The sequence below is a fragment of the Drosophila eugracilis genome, unplaced genomic scaffold (assembly GCF_018153835.1).
Source record: "Drosophila eugracilis isolate 14026-0451.02 unplaced genomic scaffold, ASM1815383v1 contig_1101, whole genome shotgun sequence".
Lineage (NCBI taxonomy): Eukaryota > Metazoa > Arthropoda > Insecta > Diptera > Drosophilidae > Drosophila > Drosophila eugracilis.
The window spans coordinates 58,863-77,224 of record NW_024571878.1 but is presented as its reverse complement, the minus strand read 5'-3'; the positions used below and the strand labels follow the sequence as shown (position 1 = coordinate 77,224).

General features: G+C 46.0%; 1 protein-coding gene across 2 annotated transcripts in view; it reads right to left on the bottom strand.

The window, feature by feature from the left end:
• The window catches only part of LOC108105207 (G protein-coupled receptor kinase 2), a 48,338-nt gene that overhangs the window by 16,370 nt on the left and 13,606 nt on the right, over positions 1 to 18,362 (bottom strand). For both annotated transcript variants that reach the window (XM_017211658.2, XM_017211659.2), the window contains one exon: positions 7,964 to 8,414. In XM_017211658.2, coding sequence (XP_017067147.1) covers positions 7,964 to 8,015 — 52 coding nt within the window. In that variant the 5' untranslated portion in view covers positions 8,016 to 8,414. The remainder of the gene's footprint in view (positions 1 to 7,963; positions 8,415 to 18,362) is intronic.

The following is an 18,362-nucleotide window of genomic DNA, read 5'->3' as shown; positions in this document are numbered from 1 at the left end:
CTATTGAAATTAATAACGCAATAAAACCGAGAATCTCTGCTGGCTTCAGCTACAGTTGCTGTGTAATGTTATGTGTCACTCATGTGTAATCCATAGATAAACAAAGGACCAGCATACACAGACTCAGGGAAGTACGATAGGTTGCTGCTCATTAAGGTCATTTATGTACTGAGATTGTGCAAAATATAACCTATATCTTTGTAATGCAGATTACACTCCTTCTTAACTTATTTGAATAGAAACAAAGATGAAAAGATCTCTTGACAGTTCACTGATCTTCAGGGTAGTGTATCCTTATTTAGATACTCCTCACTTTTGACTTCAGTCTGGCGCTTTTATGGCGGCTGGCAGCCACTGGGGACGGCGGGGCAGCCAAGTTAAGCAGGCGACCACCCAAGCACCAAATAAACAATAAGCTCCGCTCTGCGATTTCAATTGCCACTGGAAACTCGTCAGCTTTTGTGGCATCAACGATTTAATTGGAATTGCATTTGCAATTCCCCCCTCGGCCGGCAATAAATAAAATCAATTCGAAGTGGATGTGGGGATGAGGATCAGTGCTCTGGGCAGTGCATTACTTCTATTGTGTTTATGCTGCAATTTAAATGGTAAATGCCGAATGCGAAATGGAAATTGGAAAAGCTCTGGCTGGCAAACAACAACTCACACTCATTACTTTGTTATTATTTAGCTGTCGCTGCATTTTATAATTGCTTTTAAGCCTCAGCAGCAAAAAGCGAGCGGCTTACCTTTGGTTTCCCCATTTGCAGTTGACATTTATTTATTTGCTTTGGGGAATTGTTGCTGCTGCCGCTGACAGCATTTCAAGTTGCCGGCACATTTGGCAACCAATGAAGTGTAAAGACCCGGGCTGGCTGCATTTTAGAAATTAAAGTTGCCACTGCAATGGCAACGGCAACGGCAACGCACTCGGCACTCGGCACTGTGCACTCTGCAGCTCAATGGATAATGGATGCGTTGTATGCTGTCAAAAATTGAGTTGAAATTGATATGCGAAGCGCGCGTGAGAATCGCAAACTGCCATAAACCTGAAATTCTGTCATTTATATGGCAAAATTGCGCATACGACACGTTGTCAGCACAATCACAAGCACAAGCAGCAGCAGCGACAGCAACAGGAGATCCATTTCCCTGTATAGTTATACCTCATTCGCACAGTGGTCCTTGGGTTTGGGGACAATGCCATATCCCTCGTTCACATTAATATTTCAGTTTAATCAGAGGAGGGGCAAGGGGAAATCCCTGCAAATCTCTGGTGATTGCACTCTTCTAAGCAAAGGTGAGCCTCCGGCCATAATCGTAAAGTGAGCCAAATAAATATTTATCGATTTCGCATCACTCAGCACAGACCAGTGTGCCATATAACTCACTTGGCTTTCATCAGCAAAAATTTTCACTGCGACACTTACGTTTTCATGGCAGACGCCAGCATAAAATATGCCAAGTTCCGCTTCTCCTCGGGCTCAGTTTTTATGCCAGGACATAAAACGCCGGGTTTTGAGGAGGTGTGAAGAGGAGGCTCTCCCATCTGCAAACTATGGGCGTTTGCCTTCTTTTTATTTAACGCAGTCTAAGCTCAGTGGCTCACTTCTGGCATTGTTTCCCATGCCTCCTCGTAAAATGGCAGACGACAGCGCCTAAAAGCAGGCAACACGCACTGAGCCCGGAGGACATCAATCATAAGGAAGGTTCCTGGAAGGGGCAGAATGGGCGCCTCTGCTTAACAAAGACAAATAGGCGAGTTATCCACGGGATCTGCTTGTTTTGACCAGAAGAGCAGCTTTTGCCCATCCCAATCGCAAACCCACTCTCAATCTCAATCCCAATCCCAATCCCAATCCCAGACTTTCTGTCTGTCGGTTGGCATATGCGTGCATTGCGCATACGTCGCGTTGCCTTGCCGACAAATTAATCACAATCTGGATAGCCAACCCGCCCCCCGCCAGCTACATGAAAATCCCTCGCAACTCCCGTCACTTTTCGACTTTTGATGCTTTTAATTTATGAGTCTGGCACGCTTGTTGCAGCTTCCCCACCCCCGCCGTCTTCACTCCCGCTGGCAAATTAAAACAAGAATTCAACATAATAAAAATAAATTAGAGCTGAAGCGAGCCGAGAGAAGCGTAAACAAACATAAGAAGTATAAAAAGCATTTTGCATGGAATTTGGCCGGGCCTTTGTTCCTCCCATCACGACCCCATATAAATAATGCACAGTATAAAAAATTAATTGTCAAAACAATCAATAAATTTGCTTTATGGTCCCGGCCGACTCCAGTGGACGTAGACGTGGGCTCGTGGCAGGCTAATGGCGCTTAAGTCGCCTTGCTTATCGCTCCGTCCGTCCGACTCTCTCACCCATATTCGTCTATATACTATATACCATAGAAATCCGACTGGCTGCCGATCTGTGTCGCCCGCCAGTGGGCAGCAACAGCTGCCGCCGGCGGCTTCTTTGCTTTTCATTTTTATTTTGGGCATAGCCGACAGCCAAAGTGAATAGATTCCAATTTATTTTGTACATAATCCACCCGCCCCCAAGCCACCGCCAGGTAGCGTGTGTCGAACCCGAAGATACAGGTAAAAATGGCTGGTTTATCTATATGTCCGTTCGTACAGTGTGGAGCAGTGGCGTAGTGGCGCAGTATAATAAATTATATTTAAAATGTGATAGCTGCGAGGCAATGTGGGTTTGACAAGATCATTGGAAACTCATTTATACCTATAAGTTTAAATTGGGTGAGAAGAGTGTGAGGGGCACTCAGGAGACAATCAATCAGGAAGGACCTTTACTAATACAGAAATCACCTCCTTGGGAAAGTGAAAGAAATGGTCATAACCTTTTGTTTATTTAATTACCTTCGCTGGACTGCCAAGAGCCCCCTGCGGTTAACCCGTATCGATTTCTAGTCCCTAACATGCTGATTAAATTTATTTCAAGTTCCGGTTATTCCTCGCATTAAATTTTAAAATATTAATCATACGCCCCGCTGACCACCGGCCACCACCTTACTGGGCAACGGGACAAATGGTGTCGCTGGATCGCATTTGTGTTTACATGAACCTGTCGTCTCTGCGGTCATTAGTGCATGCATTTTTAAGCATGTTCGGGTCACAGCTGCGCTATCGGGTCACCACCTGGCGCACTTTGCTTTGCGGTCCTCCTCAGTACATATTACATTGGGCGACAGCGGCTCATGCGGTTAGATGGGGGTGAGCGGGTTAGTTGAAATCAAATAAGCGGCGAGCTTCCACAACAGGAAGAACAAGAAGAGCGGCTAATGAGGTCGGGGATTCCCCGCGGTCGTTTAATGGCATTCCGAAGTTCCAAACTAGATTGATCAGAAATGCAAAAAGCGGAGCATAAACTCAATCAATTTGAGAACAAAACACAATCATAAATATCCATTTCAATCAATTAAGAGGGAAAGCAGCGTGCTGGGGAGACAAAAGGCAGAGTCGGAGACGGAGACTGAGACTGAGACGAAGACAAATGGACTAATGCTCCGCCAAAAAATTGATTTGAATACTCATATTTCGCATATTACGTATACGCTCCATCGACAAAACCATTAAATATTCCGATTAAATATTCATTTGCTGACGCAGCAGCGCGTCACTTAATACAGCGATTGGATTGTCGAACGTCGGGGGTCGACGTTTCGATGTTATTTCTTATTATTGCTTTTGCCGTTCTGATTATTGCTGTTTGCCTACGTCAAAAACAGTTTGTATCTGTATCTGTATCTGTATCTGAGTATTTGTATCTCTATCTGTATCTGTATCTGTGTTTGCGACTCCCCCGGCAGCAGCTACCGGTTTTTCAAAAGCAACCTCTTGAATTCCCACAGCGGCAGCGCAAAAAACAGACATCGTATAAACATCGACCGTCGACGCAAAGTGCTGGGCTAGATACGTTTTCCCCTCACAACGAACTGGAAACTCACCCTACCCTGTAATCCCAAATAATTGAAGTTCTTGTGTTGACAAAAGATGGCAGTTTCTTTGTCAACAAGGCAACTAAACAACTATCGACAGTGTCAGCCTAAGAGGCTTACGACTTCTTTTGTTGCGCGGTAATTGAATTTAATTTGCGGGGTAATTGGTTTCCAAACTAGCTGCTTTTGAGTATCATTCCAGGCTAATCACAATATTTACCCATCTTAATTGCAGATATCTACATTAAGAGGTACGACCACTGTCTATCAGTCAAGGTGCCTCTTCCACTCTGCATCACCTAAAAGTGTTAATGAATATTGTTTTTGCCCGTCAGCGGAAACGTTCGCTGCTCGGATATCTGGCATTAGTTCAGGGAGCTAATGTACTTTGTAGCTGGTCGTTATGGGTGGCACTTTACATATACAATTAGAGCGAATGCGGTGCGTGGCCACAATCAATGTGTCTTCAATTTGCCAAACAACAATCGTTTTGATTGCAATTACTAACAAAGGGAGACGGGTCTGCACAGATACAGCTCAGCTCCGTCGTGATTAGTCGGTTCAAGGGGATGTGGGTGGTACGTGCTGCAACTGCAGATAGAGGAAAGGCCAAAGGGCACAGAAGACAGGCACCGCAGACCGCAAAGGATCCAAGCTCCCCCTCTTCGGCACCAGGACGTCCGTCATCCTGGAGCCAGAGATGGCGGGCTTGATGAGTTGCTCAACTGGCTAGGCTGCCTGCCCTGGCCAGCTCAGCTCCACGAGGCTTGCGTGCGATAATTAACATCTAGATTTTTAACTGTTTAGCATACATTCAACATAACTGGAGCTTGTTAGACCCACTCGATAAAGAGGGCAGTCGGCGGGGTTGGGGACGGGGACGGGAACGGGGACCGCTTGAAATGAATTCGCGTGTTCCCCTGCTGTGTTCTGTTGCCCACGCGGCGGCTACTCGCCTGTTTAGCTGGCCAGCGGTCAATGAACTACTTTCCCAGTCGGCCCCTGCACCTGCCGCTCTCTGACTCTGGACTCTGGAAGTGCCCAGAAAGGGATTGAAATTCTCGTGGTACTCCAAGAAAATCTATGCAAAAAGTGTATGAAATTGGGAGAGGTAGAGCTGTCCCGTAAACAAGATTTACTGAGTTTTTACAAAGCCCGAAACAAAGCGACAAAACATTCCTAAATCATCTGCTTTAATATCGATGCTAGATTGGGATTTTTCCCCGTTGAATTTGAGCCATAAATGGCTTTGAGACATCAAAAGCAACCGCCAAACAAGTTGCGGCTGCTGTTTCTAGTTCGGCGATAAGCTACTGGCTCCCAGCTTTAATTGCTCACTTTAGTTGCGGATTCTAATTCGCTATCGCACTATAAATTCCGCTCTTTATGGCACTTCGTCCAGCTGATAACTGGAGTGCAGCGGCAACTTTTGAGCTGGGACCAAATTAAATTTCCCACTTCATTCCGACTTGCAGAGGAGTCCGGGAGCCTGAACTTCAACGTCTGCCTCTTGGTATAATCAGCATTATGGCCGGGCATTAGGGTGAAATTTATGCGGCGATGGCGACGTTTTTCCCAACTCTCCTCGACCGCAAACCATTTTAATGCGACGTCATTTTAATGCCACCCTGAAGCGACGGGGAAGAAGAAAAACTAGCAGAAGAGGCCAAGAAAAGAGGAGAAATAACAGACCAGACCAGCTTAGAATGCAAACATAATTTTCCCTAATGCCCGGACAAAAGGAGACCAGTTTGGCGTTTGCAGTCATTAAGAAATGCATTCAATTAGCCAAAACAACTTTGAAGAGCAGCTGTTGTTGTCCGAGGGGCGTGGCCCTTCAGCCATTGGATGAGCCAGCAATCACGGAATGCATTTGCCCCAACAACAAGCCACCAGAGTCGGCGATAAGCCGGCTTTCCGTGACGCACTGCTTCCGCCGAGTGACGTAGGTCGCTCAAGACCTTCGTGGCCCGCAACCAGCACCGGCAGCAGCGACCCCTGATCCCAATCCCGATCCGATTCGATCCCATGTACTCGTATGTAAATATACAGCCTGCAGATAGCATCGACAACGAACTCGGGCGGGGAGCGACAATCTGACAACTGATACGGCAGAATCGCTTTTGCAGACCAACTTTGACAGACAACGACTTCTACTTGACTTGCACACTCGCCTAGGTCATCCGCCCGGTTATCTGGGTATCAAATTAAACATGTGAGCGGACACATGGCAGTCCGGCAAAACAATTGCTAATCTAGGATAATCGTGTGATAGGCAGCAATCAGTTGCTGTCAGCCTTTAATTACAGCATTAATTTCATGACAAGAAGTGGCGATTGGATTAGAAATATTGATTTGTCAGTTGCCGAAGTGAAACAGCAACTCATAAGCTATTCCATTATGAATCTTTAAGAGTCATAGAAGCATGTAAGATTCCAGAATGCATCCAAGAAGTCTTTAAATCTGGAAAACATCCCAGAGTCTTCCTGCTAGCAATCCTACAGCAATAAGTCCTTGTAAATGAGAGTCTAAAAAAGCGTATTCCCCCGACGCGAACAATCACTCTGCCTTACATTTGCATTTGCTTTTGCATACTTCAGCAGGCACTCGCACAATGGAGGAGGAGTACAAGACTCAGCAATAACTTTGCTGGCCAGAAAATATGACGGGTAAGAACGGAACTTTTCCGGAGAAAGAAGAAATGACAGCAGAATAGAGCCGGGAAAACTTTATGGCAATGGATTTTCCTCTCGTTGCCGTCGGCAGTTGGCGGCGCGACTTCATTCCAGGCCATCCCCCGCGCTTCTCAAAAGACAAATTCACTTTTTGACTCGTAAAATGTATTGCAAATGTGAATGCTCATCCCGCTCCAGAGCCATTTGCCTAGCTCCCGTCCCCATTCCCATTCCCAGTCCGCTCTAAAATATTACATTACTACAAATTGAAATTTTGCGCACGTTTCTGTCATTTAAATCTGTTGAGGCGGCCCGAAAGCAAACGAACCAAAGTATCTGCCAGAAATTCCGGGGGCGAGGGGCGGCTTTTACTATCAGGCAGACGGCAATAAAATAAATAACATTTAAAATGAAATATTTGATTGGGCGCATGCAAAAAGGATACGATCCGGCTGGATGTGGCGTGGCGTGCAACATGTTGGGCGGTGCAAGGCGCCGCCTGAAGGTGACCTTTACTGGTGGCTTGCACAAACTTCTTTCGCCTTCTAATGCATAACTTTGCATAAATTTCCCACAACCTAATCGCCAAAGTTGACTCTACTGTAAATAAACAGAACAATGGCGCCACACAACGGGGAAAACTCGGTGGTGGGCGGCGTTTTGCGAGATAACAGTGAACTTGGATGGGCGTGGGCCCTGCAATTGAAGTGTGACCTCGATAACGAAGTGAAGTGTATCTGCGGGAGCGTCCAATAGAGCACTTAAAGCCCAGCACCATGGAGCATGAAAATGAATAAGTTGCTGGAGCGCAAACATTTAACGCTTCATTAACTTTAGATAAAGCCCAGGACCAGGCAGAAAGGCCTGGCAGGACGAAATCGGCAGCGACAGCCCTCACATCCTCCCCTCGTCGAAGGCGAAATTCGCGTCCAACTTCAATCCCACAATTAAACAGCCCACCCCCGGGCAGGTGGGGCAGCAAAAATCGATGACAAGGTGACAGCACGGGCCACTTCAGCACGTGCCCGCCACGAGAACAAATTGGAAGCCTCTTTTGTGGAAAAAGGTAGATCCTGCAAACTAAAGAGATGAAAGGAAGGTCCTTAAATTCTATATTAAGTTAATAGAACTTCGCTTTCTGATGAATCTATTTAGAGAATTCCTTTCCCACATTTAATATTTTTCTAGAGTTAAAAGCCTTGTTTAGAAAGCCCGCACTGGCTAGGCAAATACAGGCTGTAATTGGCAACTTATTCCCTGTGCACAGAGTGAAACAAACTCGCAGTCAAATATTTGAGCATTCAGTTCTTTGGAAAATAAAGCCACTTACCTTCTCTCGCTTTCAAGTAGACCGTATTGGCCACAATATTCTCTAATTCCATTAGTTCCAGGTTGGCGGTTTTTTAATGAATCCTTTGGCGCTCTCGAAAAATAGTCGCAGTCCCACTGGCTGGTCCTCCCTTTTGATGTTGCCTGTGTTGCTGACCTGGCTTGGCTCCTTTGAACAGGGATCCCTTCTCTCTCTCTGGTCGCTGCTTTCTACTCTCTACTTTCTACTGGCGACTCCTTAGACTTGCAAATCTACGGCTGGCTGGCTAATTTGTGGCCGTCGTCTGGCGTCCAGCGTTGCGGTATTTGGCAGCAGGGCTTCAGTTTCAGACACAGGCGTCATTTAGTTTCAAGATTGGAATTTGCAAGGCCGAAAATGTGCCCTTTTCAGACCGAACCGATTTGCGCTTGATTGAATGCTGTGGGTCTGCCAGCCAATGGGTTTCCTCAATCTGCAAGCAAATGAAAGCGATAAGGGGTATAAATATCTTAGTTAATTGGATTTGACAAGGGATTGGCTTGAAAAGAGGTCATTACGACGTTCGGGCGGGTTCAATGGGCCCATTTAAGGTGGCTCCTTGTTAGTGCATTGTGAATTCCCTTTAACTTAAGAATTCTCTATCACTTAATTAATGAATCTCCGAATTATACCTTTAACTCTCTTATTTGAATTTACTTCCAGGCGGACATCCCTTAAGGACATGGAAAAACCTTTGCTCTTCAATTTTAAGCATTCGCATGTGCATATGGCTATACCTGGTCTATCTCTGGCGCTTTGTGGCTCAAGTTTGCCTCTCAAGAGAAGTTAGTATGTACGTAATGGCTTCGTGTACTTGTTGTCTCACCTGTTTCTGACAAAGGAGCTGCCTGCGATGTTGATGCTGGCAAACGTACACGGAAAACAAAGGTCCTACCTTACCCCAAAAGGTTGAAATTCAATATACCAAATACCATTTTCTAAGTATAATTCGTTATATATCTTTGAATAAAAGTTAAAGTGCAGCAAGAATTGCAAATTGCATTCATAAAGTATATCAATATATCGTGTTCAGTGTACTTCTGGGCCTGAGTGAGTCCCCCTGCACAGAGGGAAGGCGTGTTGGAAAGCCACAGCATACTTAGCCCACCTTGACGCTTGTTGGCCTTCTGGAGGTGTCAGTGATGTTGCGGTCGACAGTGTGTCGCATTTATTAATCATGGACCCACTGACAACAGCCCTTCCACAGTAGAGCCTTCTATGTAGAGTCGATGCTGGGACCCCATCCGAGAGTGGGAGGCCTACTTCTACGCGTGGGCACGCCCTCTGAAGTCGAGTGTCACGAGCAACTAATGGCAAAATAATTGAATGACACAAGCTTTCTTCTGCCGCGAAGGCCTTCTTCTGAAGGCATCTACATTCTGTCCACACTCGCATGCAGGGTGGTGCCACGAACTGTATGGCAACCAGATGAGTTTTGAATTTCTTTATTAGAAACACACTTTTTATGACTGCGGCGCCGCTTTATTTGCACTTATCAACTCTTGTGTGCGTCATAAAGTTGTTGGTTGTTAGTGCTCCTCTTCCGTTCGAACCGAATTTATTGGATCTCGCATAGGCAATTTTTAATTAAAAGTGAACTCATGGCGCTTCACATCGAGCTATTTGTTATGGAACAGCCATCCCAACCGCACCATGTGCTGGGGGCACATCAATCAAGGCGGCAGAGTGTGGCCCTGGCCATGCGAGTGTTTATTTTCGAAACAAATTTCAAGCAAAACCATCGTCCACCGGCCATCCACCATCCGCCATTCGCCATCCGCAACTTTTTTCGGTCCGGGAATAAATTAATTGTTCCCGAAATGCGTAGACAAATAGAAGGAAGGGCACCAATCGAGCTAAATATATTTGTAGCCCCCTCTAATAAACATGGCTTTTACGGGCGCCATGTATTATTCAGGCCTCGGATGGGCACGAATATGGCCATTTCATTTACACTCCGTGCGAGGAGCGGAGCCGTAAAGTGCGTTCTAGTGGCCACTAAAAGAGCGAAACACAAACGGCATCGGAATGGGCCCAGATTGCAGAGCGTCGAGGACCCACATCCACGTCCTGCCTAGTTCAGAGAGCAGCGCGGGAGGGGAGGAGCGCACGTTAAAAGCCTCTTTATTGAACATTTGCGCCATTAGGCCCGCTTGTCGATGGCGCTGCTGCTGCTGCTGCTGCTGCTTCTGCTGTCACAACGACGTTGGCATAAAAAACTCAACCGCCAAACGATGTTGTCAGTCACCCAGCCATCCGAACCATCCAGTCATCCACTCCATCCACCGTACAACCTACAGCATTTACACACTTACCCACGTGTGTGCCTGCAGCCAGCGACGCCATTATGAAAATGTTGCGAAATGGCGCAAATGTGCATGGGCTCATAACGAAATTAAGCGGCAGCATTACAGCCACTTTTTCAACACTTCCTGGCGGAGTGGCAACACAGCTAATGTCGTTTCTTTGACGCTTCGCAGTGATTTTGTTAAAAAACAGATACATACTTCACAGTCTTATCAATCTTTCTGTCATCTAAAATTCCATAGTGAACTGAAGAATTTGGATTACGATAGAAAGTTCTAGGAGAGTTCCCTACCAATTCGATTTGTTTTTAACTTCCTCAAGATATTAATGCTTTTCGTAGGGCAAGCTATATGCTCATCACTCCTCATTCGGGTTATCCGCAGAATGAAGATAGTTCTGGCAGATAATCCTGCCTGCTCACGTCCAATTAGGGTTTCCTCGAGGTTTCCTCCTCGTTTCCATCGAATCTGGCCCGCAGCCGGCTTTGTTATGGCCTCCATTACCATTCACTTGTACTCAAACCGCGCACCTTTGTCACCTCGTGGCAGGCAAATTGCTTCCATCTGCCCCACTTTGTTAGGTATCTGCGGGGAGGGGAGGCTGTGCGGTCCACAGAATCCACGGGGGGAGTCTGGCTGCGGCCTTAGTTTAGGAGAGCATTAACTAAATTATGAAGGAGAGCAGCTGCCAGCATTCGGGCGGCGTAAGCAGCCTCAAGCATTCAAGCTATTGACTTATTAATTAAGACAAAGCAGCCAGCCCCAAATGTCAGCCCTCGGATGATGATGGAGAGGGGAGGATGAGAGGGTGAGAGGAACAGAAACAAGGCATATCATCCCTTATCACATTTATGACAGTCATGGCCATAACCAGAGCCTCGGAATACGTCAATTTAAATGCCAAACGCGAAGCTCTCCGCCTTTCGAGGCACTGAGAATAATATTTAGATTCTGCATTTTTGTTTTCCAATCCACAAACTTTGGGGTTAGGCATCCAGAATGGAAAACTTGGATGTCCTTTCTATCTCTACAGATTTCTACAAAACAGAACATTACCACAATTTTCTCTCAGTGCCTTGGATTCACTCACAATCCACCACGGCCCATGCATAGTCAAGTAGGCTGGGCAGAAATAGCGACACGAAGGAGCAGTTTGGGTCTGACGGAGGAGAACCTCAATCAAGGGAATGCCCAAAACGGATATCCTCAGCGCGTTTGGCCCGACTCCGTGAGTTATGGAGTCGCCTGCATCCTGTTTCTGTCTGCATTTTGCCGCTGATGCCAGCAAAAAGCTGAGAAAACGCAAGCCGGAAAAAGAGTGGAGCAAGGCGAGTCGTATTGCCCACTTGGCTTTCGTTTTTATTTGCTGCCTTCCGTATATTTTTTCCATCTATTTTTTGGGTCCCCACATATTTTTGTGCTTAAGCTTCGTTATGGCTGTTCCACCCAGTTCAGCTGCCCCGCCTGAATGCGCAATTTATTTGCGTTAAACTTGGACGTGCATGTGGGCGGTCGGTCTATCCTATATGTGGTTCTCCTCGTATGTCCCCCCACTCCCCGGACTTTGACTTTGGCTCCGGCTGGGTGCGGCTTCCTCTGGCTGCCTGGCTGGCTGGTTGGTTGGATGGCCGGGCAAAGGATCAACTTTTCGCCAGGCGCCCTGTGGCATTGCATGTCCTTTGCCTCTGCGTAGTTGCATATACGTGCGGAGGACTCCCTGAAAATGTTTTCACTTTAATTTGCAGTCGCAGCAAAATTTTAATCAGCTCTCCCCCTCGCTGGCTTTCCATGCTTTGTCCGCCTTTCCTCTTCCGTTTTCCTATTTCCCGCTTTTCTTTGCATTATGAGTCGGTAATTAGAAACGCGAGGCGATTTAGCGAGCGCCACAAAAACTTTCCTGTTTGACTTTGGACAATTCCTTTAAAGCGGCGGAACGTTGGCTAAAAAGATTTCCGCTTCGATCATTTTCGCTGCTTCTATTAATTTAATACGAATTCAGATTCTTATTCGGGAACAAAAGTTCTACCTTCCCAAGGAATCAGCCTGGTGATAATTTCCCATTCAAAGGCTTTGCTAATTTTTTGGTTTCCCCTTCTAAGTGAGATTCCCACCGCTTGACAGGCAAACACGATCCGTATTTGTATATACTTAACTGCTCAGTCGACCGCAAAGACGTGTCAGTAGGTGTTGTATAACATTGCAGTCGCATTAGCACATGCAGGGGGGATTACGGGTCGGTCGCCGGTTAGGACGGCCACAAGTATGCGGTTAGTTGGCCAATACCCGATTGACTTATGATAATCGAAAATAGGCGAGCACAGCAGCATCCACATTACACTTTCTGTCTAGTCATCGGAAATCAGAGACAAGTCAGCGATGCGATTAGTATACCTTACAGAAACGCGAAATGAAATTCGCATTCTATTAAGTTCCAAGTTTAGTATTTACAAGCGACTTTTCTTCCGTTTTATTTATTATTTATGGATTTCTCCTATATTTTCCTCTGTGTTCGCCTGTCGCCACGACACTGAACCAGTCTTTGTGCTGTGAAAAATGTGTCGCACCAGATTGCAGCTCGAATCTGGAGCAAGATAATCCCTGTCCAGAATGCTGGACTCGTGTCATTTTTCCTGCTGGCAATCAATAAAGCAGCGAGCCAACAACTATGCCAAAAATGACCCAGTTTGGTGGACTTGGAAGCCACCGACCCTCGGCAAGGACATCGATGCAGCTGCCAAGTGAAACCGTCTCCTGCCCCTCTCGAGTTCTCCTGGCATGACAGCTATGCGGTATGGGTTGGAAAACAAGTGAGACTGGTCGAGATTGGTCTTGATTGGTTGTCGGTGTGTTTTCTACCCCACCTTCCTGCCACTGCTCATTTTTCTTTCGTTGAAAAGGGTTGAAGCCGGCAGAAGGAAATTATGATTCGACCCGCATTGCAAACGATTGAGTTCTACTCGCACAGCCAGTATCTGCAGGTCCGACCACTTGGGATTGGGGGGGGCGGCTCAGCTGCCATTGGAAACGCTTCGGATTCCTGGCGAAACCTAGACACACTTAAAAACTGCTGCATACTTCGAGGCGCACTGGAGCGTTGGATTGCCAAAGGTCCTGGCACGGATCGTGGATGTCCTGGGTGTCCTGGCCCTGCCGCTTCGACCTGTTTGCATGCATAATTTGCCCCTCCACTCAGATATGCATATGCAAAAGGACCCCTGCACATATGTCTGCATATTCCGTGTGTGTGGGTGTGTGTGGAAAGTGGAAAGCTTTCTCGTTGCTTATTCATGTTTCTTTTTTTGATTTCCCCAAACGCTGTCAGCGCTTGACTCCCAGGACTCTCACTCTGCTAATTTGCGCTTTAATAAATTGCATTTGAATTTTGTGCACAATGAGTTCTCGTTGTGCTCCGTTTGGGCGTGGAAAGCGCTCCCTGGTTATTTGATTAGAATATATGTGCCACGAAAATGTTTGTCGTAAAACAATTTCCAACAGTGGCCAAGTTTATGTTGACTTTTTCGGAAAACTCATAGGGTAAATAGATTAAATTCCCAGCGTGCTGACTTTATTAAATGGGAGAACATTTCAATTGCCTTTAAACTTTGGCCTAAAAGAGAATGTTGCACAAATCATGTCTCGAAAGGCTTTCAATTGGTTATTTTTTCTCACGTTTCCAACAATCCCTTATGAAGGCTTCTGTATAACTGATTTTAAAAGGCCTTTTGACAAATCTAGAGAATATTTTCCAAGGAAACGTGAGCTGACAGCACTTAAATTAAACTTTGTTAAATAAATAATGAAAAAAAAACATTTTATATTGGAATTGTTTGTCTTTTGTAGAACTCATTTCCTTTGATTTAGGGCAAGTTGTCGTTTGGCTTTTTAAAATGTTTGCCACGAAAAGTGTTCTTCCCCAGAAACAATGTTTTCCCTTGGAAATCGCCAAGTTTTGAACATTTCTTGGTGTGTGTTGTCGGGTGTGTGCGAGTGTGTGGAAGCGAACAAGTTATGATTTATGCATGTGGGTCATTGCTGTCAACACAAAGTGAAATAAGGCAAACATATTGCCACCGCCCTGGAACAATAACAAGGCACAAAGACCGGATGCTGGGAGGCAGGAGGCAGGAGGCAGGGGGAGGAGAGAGGAGAGAGGAGAACCTTCGGATTTTATGCCTCAATAGGCACCAAAATACAAACACAAACATAGGCTCTGGCGTGGCACTGGCACTTGGGCGAAGGCGAGGGCCTCCGCCCACGGCCAAAAAGTATTTAAACTTATGCAACATTTCCAAGAAAGACCATCGAATATTTATGGGAGAATGATTTATGAATATAACATAAGACTTGGCAACCTAGGAAGTGCGGCTGCCCTCCCATTTCCAAATGTTAATTGAATGTGATGGAAAAATAAACTCTGCACTTGCCTTTGAGTTTCTACCACAAAAGAAAATGCTTTAAATGCCACTGGGCGTATACGCAATTTCCATGGTCACCGAACCAAAGCATACTTTTGAGCGCCCAATCAGCTGCCAACGGAAATGAAGGCAGAGACAAATCAATGGTTTATCACTGGTTTATTTGCTTTCAGGCGTTGACATCAATTTATTTTGTCTATGGCATCTGCTTTCAGTGCTGCCCTTCGAATTGTATGGGTGAAGCTGCTAAGTGAGCTGGAAATGCACGTAGATTGTTCAGGAATTCGTCTCACACTAAGTGGTATTGAGTTGCAGCAGATTGCGAAAATGAAAGTGTGGCGTGAAGGATATTTTTAAGTGACTTCAGGGACTAAAGTTGAAACCTCAATTTTGACCCAATTTACATGAACAATGGGAAAACTTTTACCCATCCCTCGGAGTTATTCCGACATCAAAGTGGACGCAACTCATCGTTTTCCCTCTCGGCATACGCATTCCGACAGGCTCTTCCCCAGCACGTTTGCTCACTTTTCTGCCACGTTTATAGCTGTTGCCTTTGGCGCGATTAGCATATTTTTGCTTAGCTGCTTAAAAATCGATTTATGCGCCGCCGCAGAAGCATTGACAGGCAATTAAAGTCACCGGGAGAAAGCTAATGAAATTTTTGAATGTGAAAGGCGGAGCGCAGAGCACGCATCATCAACATTTTTCTTCGCTTTTCCTTTTATTCGAGCGTTTAATATTTTTGGCGCCTGTTCGTCCTTTGATCAGTGCCAGCAAAGAAATAGATTAAAAGTCCATTAAATTACTTTTGTGCCTGCAATATTGATGCCAGTGCCTCGGGGCCAAAGTCGAGCAGCGAACCGATGGCATCGCGAAATTTATTGCATCCCGAAAAAGGGAGCAAAATTATAAAGGAACATAAAAGTAATGGTAAACATTAAGTTTGGAGTCCTGCAGAAATAGACCCGAAGATACCTCAAAAACCTTTTACATTAGTGATTCATTTTTAAAGAGGTTTATGTAGTACTTCCACTAAATGATTGTTATTTATTTTGATGGGGTTTATGCCAAGTATTGAATACCGAAACACCTTCTGCTACCCTAGGCCAGGTTAATGAATACTCGTGGGACTTATTTTTAAATGTCGCTGTGCCACGACACCTAACGCGACTCCAAATGCGGAGCATAAATAATGCCATAGATAAAAAGCGAAGGCACGGAAACTGGCAAGTGGCAGCGAAAGGCGGGCTTAAGCAGTCAAAGGCACCGCGTACGCGAACGCGGAGTAAATGATTCACAGCCAGACAAGATATATGAGCTCCGCCAATTGCAAGTTAAATATTAACATGCCTCCGCTGGCGGAGATGCGAGTAAATGCCGTGTGCGTGCGGCGCTGTTATCGGCCACGTTATAAATTGGGCTTTAAGCAGCTCTACCTTTTGGTGGCGCTTTATGGCGCCCATAAAATATGATGGCCCCCGATATTCAGATCCAGTTACAGCCACCCGACTTCAACCATCCCGACATCCTGCAGAATTTCAGTTCGCTCACCTACGTAATTGAATAGAGCACTTCCATAATGAAGTCGACTGGCTGTCGGGGCAGCTGAATCTCGATGGGACCGCAAAGCCAGCAATCATCGGGAGCATTTGCCCTCCGGCCAGCAGATGGGCAAATCTAGGAGCAGGAGCTGGATTTCCATTTTCGGCGGTAGTTGGAAAAATGCGTCTGCGGTTAACAGCAGAAACCATCAGTCGTCGGTCTGTGGATGTTTGCATCAAACAAATGGGCAAATACAGAGTAGACAGCAGACAGTCGACAGTCGGGCCCGAATAAGTTCCCTGGGGCTGCGAAGAGCGGAGAGTTATTCAATCTATTTGATGCCAGCCGGCCATAGTTAATTTGCACCCTGGTCGCTTTAATTGCCGGTCGAAAGGATTGCCAGCCAGACCGGCTTTGATTAGCTCTTAGATAAATTGCTTTTGGCGTTCACTGATTGCTAACAGGGCCACTTTGCGGGGCTTATTAATGGGCGGGGATTATGAATGCGAGAGGCAATCAAGCGGCTGACAGATCCTGGTCAAGTCAGAACAAACAAACCAAACACAAACTAGAACGGCCCACATCAATAAAAACCGAACTGAAGTTGATGGCCGACAAGAAAACACGTTTGGCCGGCTCTTGAGCTGGCCCATTAACGCTTGAGCTGGCCCTCTTTCTTGGCCTCTCTCTAGGACACTTGAACTTGGCTTAGGGGAGTTTACGCTTCATTGAGCCATGAGATTTCATTAATAAAAAATGGCAAAAATGGAAAGCAGCCCCCAGAACGAGTGCGCCACGAAATGCTGTGGGGAAATGGCTTGGAGCTCTGGAGCGAGGTGGCAGGCGGATTTAACTATTCATGAGTGAAAGTCGCGCACACAAACAGGAGAGGCGAAAAGTGGGAACGATGGGCGGAAGGCATCAGGGTAAACACCATGAAAAATAAGTGGAAACTCTGGGCATATCACAGATACTAAAAGGAATAATAAAATATACCCTTGAACCCCGAACGGGTACTCTAAAAGTGTGGCAAGACGTAGCCAAGATGAATGCTAAACTAGTTCCGGGAAAAGTAAACGCCAAGGGAAATGTGTCTTAATAATTAATAATATGATTTGAAGTTGATTTCCATTCTCATTTCGTGTAGCAGAATTAATCGATTACTACTGAAAGGGGTAATAACTTTTCCTACACTTTCTGGATTAATGTTAAAGATGAAAATGTTTCTGACTCGTCTTGAATCCAACATCAAAGTTGGCATAGTTAACGGACGCCGGCCTGCAGAAACTTCATCCCACATCAAGTGTGATTCAGCACTCTGATCGGACACACCCATAATATCCGACTGTCAAGGGCCTGGGAGCATTCAAGACCAGGGCAGAAATTGGAAAAGCATGTTCCACGCCAAATGCCAGATACAGATGGCTGGGAGGGGGGAGTCAGTCAAGATTGGAGGAGCAGCCAGACAGACAGGCCGTGAAGAGCGGAAGCGTGTTTCGATGGCTCCTGCGCGTTCAGCTGGGAACAGCGGGACAAAGCCTTGTTTAGGAAGTAGGCCAATGGGAAATGGAAAGCCTGCGCCTGCTGGTGGCTCGATTTTCCCTAATTTCTGGCGTTCGGCCGCTGGAGGCGACATTTTAATTGAAATGTACGTGGCCCTAATCAACAGAACAAAGGCAGGCCGGGAAATGGGAAAGTCCCATGACCCTCGCCTGCAGGCCAAGTGCAAAACAAATTTCGGGGAAAGCTCTACGACATGTTAACAGCAATCAGGAGCAGGCAAAGTCCAGATACCAGAGAACAGAGACCAGAGACCAGAGACCGGAGACCAGATAGCTTATTACGAAACGCTTTTGGCCAGGCAATCACAATAACAATTCCTGCACAATTGTGTTTGGGGCCAAATACTTGTTTGCAATTTTATGTAGATTACCGAGAGAAGGCCGAGAAGGTTGCGTTCGTTTCATTTCGGCTTCCTTGGCTCTACATTGAGTTCATAAAATGTCATGACCATAAACCCTTTTTCAGACAATTTAAGCCAAAGCAGCGTGAGGATTTGTTGGGCTACAGCGCTCAAGGTTTACGACCCAACTGGATTTAATTCGGCGAAACTGT